Below are 7,142 nucleotides of genomic sequence, written 5' to 3' on the forward strand. Positions count from 1 at the left end.
TTTACGAGATATGATAGGTAAAGTACATTTAGTCTTACTTCAACTTTCGTTGGAGACATTCATCCATTATCTGATCAAATTTCATCCGATCTGTTTTTTTATTTATTAATTCGCGACTCCTAACTATTGAACCAACTGCTACGTATACATAATAACTACGACCTGGCCGTCCTTGGATTTATCACTTCACGACTTATCTACATACATACTGGACTTCCCACTACACATCTAAAGCCTGGACCGCCCTTGGATTCATTCTTAGAGAGTGCAGTTTTTAAATAAATGTATATATGTATGTATGTATATAATTTTTCTTCTCATTTTATTATTTTGAGATTTTTTATAGTGCTTTGGTGAAATCTTAAAATTAAATCGTATTGGGTAGGATACCCAATATTAAGAGAAGCAGACTTACTTAATCGCTTTCTATTTTCAGTTTATTGAGTTTATAAATATTACAATAAATATTTCCTTTCTTTTCCCTAAAAATATTGCAAAAATGTATTACAAATGTGACGTGAGGAAATAGTTCATTAACTAAATAGAAACTTAAATCGAAAAAATGCGGCAAATAAATTTTCAATATAAAGAATTATCAAAAAAACTAAAATTAAAATTCGATCTCCGGCTCAATTTCACCGGATACGATTTGCCTTTGAAATCGAATTGAGATTATGTCCAAAAATCGATAAATAATTAAACTTTGCAGTTGAAATAGCATATCGTAGAGAAAACATAACAGTTAAATTTTTTTCAAATTAAGTTAAAGTATTGATCGATAAAATATTACTAAAAATTACTATCGTGAAGGCAATGTTTTTTTTTATTAAATTTGCTTTTCTCTAGTAAGTTGACCAAATAAATGTCAGTTAACAACACTTGCCACGATATTCGATTCCACTGCGGAGAATTTATTCAAGCATTACAATTTTTCATATTCACAAAAAAATTTGAGGCATAGCGTGGGTTGTGCAACACTTCCCCTTTGGGGTCGCTCGACGATACACGTAAAAACGTAAAGGAGGTATGTAAAAATAAAGCGTATTTAACCGCATCCACGCTTATCATTTGGAATCATTCACATCCTGAACCTACATATGTATATATATTGGAAAAACTTTGCGAACATAGATTTTATTGTATTCTATTTACATCTAGATACAATAATTCAAAATAAAACCGTCTTGGATGATGAATTGAACATACATATATTAACTACAAAAACATAATATTGTATAGTACCATTGATTATTTTACATATAAAAGCATTTATAATTAACATCAATTAAAAAAATAATTGTAACTGAACGAAAATCCTTATCAATACGAAGAATTAAAAAGTTCTTATAATAAACCCTGTACTAGATATTTTTTCTATTGATTGTAATATTTTTATGCTTTAAAATACTTAATTTTCTAGCGAATTTCTAAAGTCAAAAATACATATTTTTACACAACTTTTCCCCGTGCTGTTATGGGTTCATTTGGACAGTTTTTTTTATTTCAACACGTTTATAGGGATTGGTTTTTTTTTCTCAATATATTTTTTTTATCTAAACGTAATAATTCGAGCGGTACGTGAATTTCAATCGAATTAAAACAAACATCCGCTAAAACGTTGTCGCGTATGAGTGCGAGGGAGAAATTGAAATTCATTAACACGAAAAATGTTGTTTAAATTTTAAAATATCAACGCATTAAATAGATCAAAACTCATACTTGAGCGAATTTAAGAACACTTTTTCAGTGGCTGTCGACGACACAGCAAGTTAATGTGTTATATAATATAGGTATATCTAAAGTTTTAGTACTTTTTTTAAAGCTGTCTAAATTTCCAACATCAAACTCCTTTTTTTATTGTTATCGATAGTTTTTTTTACCCTTGAGAGATTTTATTGTATTCCGTAATTTGGTTTTCTATGCAAAACAAACAAAATTAAACAATGAAAAAATTAAAAAAATCACTTACCTTAAATCAATGTGAATTTTATAAAATAATATAAAATTCTGAATGTTTCCGCTCTCACAAACACTTTGTAATTATGCCTTGTCTGCTGTACTAGATGTTGAATAGTACTAGTTCGAAACACAACTAAAGTAAATTGTACGATATTAAGTTGCTTTAAATGTGTAAAAAAGAAAACATATGTTTTGGATTATGCCACTTCGAAGAAAATAAAAGGATAATATTGAAATTTTCGAAGTCGTATTTAGCCAATAAAATAAAAAGGTTTGCCGGAGAATCGTACAAAGTTACCGACAGATCTTTGGAATAGATTTTCAACGGTTTTAACTGGTTTCTTTCGAAAGATCGTGGGTAAAAGTCGCTTTAAAGAGTTTCGTTTTCAATTTAGGTGCAATAAAAATGGCAAAAGCAAAATAGATCTATAAATTACATTGTATATTTCGTTTTAACCCTTGTCCTAGGTAAATAGAATGCATCATAAAATAATGTGGCACAAAAGCGGCTTTTACTTTCGGTAGAAAACAATGCATAATATTTTCGATTAATATTAATCAAAACTCGGGCTTTTGAGGAGGGGGCAAGATTAGGAATAAATTTTATATTCGGAAACTATTTAAAATTGTGTATTTAAATCTTACTATATTGTCGAAGTATAATCAAATGTTATTTTTAAAGTATGAAGTAAATTTAAATCGCTGGTTGATGATGAGTATCAAAATTGTTTTATGAAATTTACTTTATTTTATTCACGGAAATTTGTATATTCCCATTTTTATTTCAGTAGGTATTTGTTACATATGTAGGTTAATAGGTATATACATAATCTTGAGGTTGGAAATGGGCTTGACAAAAGGGCCCACACAAATGTTGAAACTTACATTTCGAGCCTAATAAAAAAAGTTAACCGATCCTTGGGCTATTAAAGCAGGTATTAGTTGCTTTTGTATATCGTAAGAAGTTTCTTTTGTTGAAATACCCAAACTTTAGGTCCCGAAGTGCAATATCCTGTACATTTTTACACACGTAAAATGAAATAGTGAAAAAGCTATTTAACTTTACTGAGGGCCCCTATTTTCTAACAGATCGTGGGGCCCACGTGCCATCGGGCATGTTAGCTTGTATGGCCAGTCCGCCACTGTATATATATATATATATATATATATATATATATATATATATATATATATATATATATGTATATATATATATATATATATATATATATATATATATATATATATATATATATATATATATATATATATTGCCATATACATACATATATAGGTGATAATTTATTTTTGTATATCTTATTGTGTCTTAAAATATGTTTATATATATTTTTTGTTTTATTGTGTATATTTTCAATTGTAGCCACGGAATTTTTTTTTTTTTTTTTTTACTTTATATTGGTGATCATTTATTTCTATATATTTTATTGTGTCTTATGTATATTTTTTGTTTTATTGCTTTATATTATTTCAATAAAGAAATGAAAAAGTTTTTAGCTTGTGTTTTTATTTTGTTTCATTTCTATATAAATATTATAATATTAGGTATCAAGTACATATATTACAATATACTCTGTAGGAATATTGCACAACTTGTGATATTACGAATCAAAACCAGTGATCTCATCATCAATCCTGTACAAACATGCATAACTCAAGGGCAAAGGTCCCCTTCGACCATTCCAGAAGAAAGAGTTCATCGCTTGATCGTAAAACGAACGAAACCCAACAGTGATGTCATCAGGCAACCGTAACATATGTCTGCAAAGTCATTTACGCGTGACAAACGACCCCATTCTCAAACGAACGACGTCCTGGCGCTGACCCCATAGCTATAAACCACACGTGTACCGAAGACACGTGCCTCGAAAACAGTCCAACACTTGTCTCTAACACACGTGTCCTGGAAACGAAGACAAAGCATCTGCACACGGCACGCTTCAAGCCAGAACGTATATAAAGCGACGCACCAGCTCCCAACACCAGAGTTAGCCTCTGGAGTTCAACCAGCTCACTTCTCCGAAGCTCAACCTCTTCGTACATACAATAAACATTGTAACAATTGAACAAAAATAAACGATCCTCTTCCAAACTACATAACATGTATTTCGTTAGGCCGGGATACGGTCAACATACCTTCCCTGCCTTACATTGATATTTTATTGTTTTTTATATTTTGATTTCTTATTTATATTAGATGTGTTTATTTATATTTATATTGCTTATGTTTATTTCCTATTTTATTATTTGGACTATTTCTTTTACTATAGAATTTTTATACTATTTGTAAAATTTAATGTACACTTCTAAATGTAAATTTAACATTGAAATTTAAAAATCATCTAAAAATATCCCTTTTTTCTTTAGTTTTCGATTATATAAGGAACACAGTATGTATATTGAAACCAACCACTTGTATTTTGATTTAAAAAATAAGAACCCTGTTACATTTTGGATTATTTTTGTACCCTCGATGGTAATCTTGGTAAAAATAAAATAAATACAAATATTGATATTTAAGCGTGGATCCGTTACACTAAACAAGTACCATAAAATAAAATAAGTAAATTGAAATTAGTTAGTAAAATCAGCCCCCTCCCTTCTCCTCACAAAGAAAAAAAATCTGGCTGAGCACTAACCCTGTAATATTATTAAATAATAATTAATCTATTTCAATTCCAATGGCCAATGACCGACGGATATCCTCTTTTTATTTGAAACCGCAAATGAACATTGAAAAACAACGATCATACGAAAATGTTTGCTACACCTGGTAATGGTTGAGTATCAATATTCGAGACAACTGTCAAACGTACCGTTTGGCGCGTCGGTAATATACGTTTTTAATTTATTTATAAAATCAATAAGATTATAACTATAAATTATAATTTACACTAGTGAATATCACCAATCTATCGAGATATTTTCTTCCACAATCATATTCAATCAAATATTCCTCCAAGCAATTATTGTACATAACCTATAAATTTTATCGGAAATTGTTTTTGTTCGATAAAAATGAACACAGATTTATAGAACATCAGATAATCAAACATGCCCCTACTTACTTGATAGCCTTATCTTATAGAAGACATAATAATAAGATAAAAATTTTCCCTCTGAACAAAATATTATTCTCACCATATTATTTCTATTGGTGGTAAACTAGGGTTGCCAGATTTCTTCCAAATCAAAAACCAGGACCCCCACCCGAAAGAATTAAACAATATTCTTAGACCACTTAGTTTCTTCCTCCCTGAGATTTTGCTTCGCTTGGGCTGTCATGTAGCTTTTACTTCATTTTTAATTTATATTAAATAAGATATATCAATTTGTATATTTTGATTAGATTTGGCCTTCTGCAAGACTGCTTTACTGGAAAACTATGACTTCAACTTTTTTTACTGTAGGATACTTCGTACTACATCTATAGAAAGTTTATTTCTTTCATCAGTCCATTGAATCTCCATTAACAAGAATATTCTCTCTATATAGTTATCATTATGGCCTGGTATGGAGAAAATATACTCGCACTTACGATATAAATCTTTATATTGATCGGGAAATCCCATTTTTATTTGCGAAAATGTAACTTCCTATTTTTCTACATCTATTTTTCCATACCAATTTGTAGATTGTAATTCTTTTTTTAATATATTTTTTAATGAAAGAAATTGAACAAATACGTGTAATTTGTTATTATATTCTGGTATTCATTCTGGTATTATTTCCAAGCTCATCCAGGAAAATACAGAATATATATTTTAATAGTATTGTCCATTATTTAAAATAATCTGTCAATGTTTCATAAAACTATGTTACTTCTTTATTAAACCGATCAATGTGTTCCTTGGAAATTGCTTAAAAATATGCATAGTAAAAAATTTGAAAACTGGGACTTTTGGGCGTCCCGAAAGGTTCGTTCGGGACACTGGGACACGAGGCTTAAAACCAGTGACAATCCCGATTAGTCGGGACGCCTGGCAACCCCATATAAACCCAACAGTTTTATAATTCTAATCATTATCAATTTCAGAAGACAATTTGAGTGAATTATGGGTCGGCGTAAATCAAAGCGAAAGCCGCCAACGAAGCGTAAAGCCATCGAGCCTCTCGACCAGCAATTCAACTGCCCTTTTTGTAACCACGAAAAGTCATGCGAAGTCAAAATGTAACCGCCGAGATCCGATTCCGCACAGAATTTGCACACATACATTACATATACGAATTACCTTTGTAGGGATCGGGGGAGAAACACGGCCAAGATAACGTGCCGTGTCTGCCTGGAGGATTACCAGACGACGACTAATCTGCTGTCGGAGCCGGTCGATGTCTACAACGACTGGGTGGATGCTTGCGAATGTGCCAATTAATTTATTTATGAACGGCGACTCTTGTTTTACAATGTTATTTTATCATCTTGACAACGTTCTAAAAGTGTTGAAAAATGCACAAACCACCCTTCTCGCATTGTGAATATATTATTTGTGATTTTTAACTATACATACATATGTATATGTATCTATATATAATAAGTTATACTTGAATACAGATCTTTGATTAAGATTAGTTCGTTTCATTGAAATTGTAATTTGGAAACATGTAAAAGTGAATAGAATTGTACTTGTATACCCGTCTTAGAATACATTGGGTACGAAACTAATTGAATACCATATCAGCAGTAAATAATGTAATAATTAGTATGTTATATATGTATAGACAAATCTAGATTTAATCCTTTGCCCGCGGCAATAAATATACCTAAATACACCTTTTCTCGAATTTGGCAATCGAGTTTTCGACCTTAAATACAGATTTTAATATATTTACTCAAGTAGCCAGATATGTTAATTAACACATAAAGTATTATTTTAAACAATAAAATACATAATATGTTTCGTAGTTTTGGCTTAATTGTCAATTAATCATTCTTCATACAATTGAGACGTATCGTCGCCATTGTTCAACAGACGTGTCGTCACATAAACGAGGTTTCAGTATGGTTCCACAAAACAACTAATTCTGACTGGTATATATTCATTTTCAGCAAATTGAATAGATGGCATTCAACTCTCAGTAATATATTGAACCAATTTTGAACCTTAAAACAGTTGAAATAGGCGCATATAAGGCTCAAAATCCCGTGCAAAGTTCAGAAATTCTAT

General features: G+C 30.4%; 1 protein-coding gene across 1 annotated transcript; it reads left to right on the forward strand.

Moving 5' to 3' along the window:
• The first annotated feature begins 6,013 nt into the window (after positions 1 to 6,013).
• LOC143914847 (transcription elongation factor 1 homolog) lies at positions 6,014 to 6,543 on the forward strand. The gene is made up of 2 exons (XM_077435221.1): positions 6,014 to 6,148; positions 6,218 to 6,543. Exons 1-2 carry the CDS (start codon positions 6,033 to 6,035, stop codon positions 6,348 to 6,350), a joined length of 249 nt encoding a protein of 82 aa, XP_077291347.1. The 5' UTR covers positions 6,014 to 6,032; the 3' UTR covers positions 6,351 to 6,543.
• Positions 6,544 to 7,142: the final 599 nt, after the last annotated feature.

Source organism: Arctopsyche grandis, chromosome 7 (assembly GCF_051622035.1).
Source record: "Arctopsyche grandis isolate Sample6627 chromosome 7, ASM5162203v2, whole genome shotgun sequence".
Lineage (NCBI taxonomy): Eukaryota > Metazoa > Arthropoda > Insecta > Trichoptera > Hydropsychidae > Arctopsyche > Arctopsyche grandis.

Excerpts from the sequence above, each read along its gene's own strand:
- LOC143914847 (XM_077435221.1), top strand. The coding sequence starts at position 6,033 with ATGGGTCGGCGTAAATCAAAGCGAAAGCCGCCAACGAAGCGTAAAGCC. Across the intron at positions 6,149-6,217 it reads AAGTCATGCGAAGTCAAAAT|GGATCGGGGGAGAAACACGG; the intron begins GTAACCGCCGAG and ends TTACCTTTGTAG.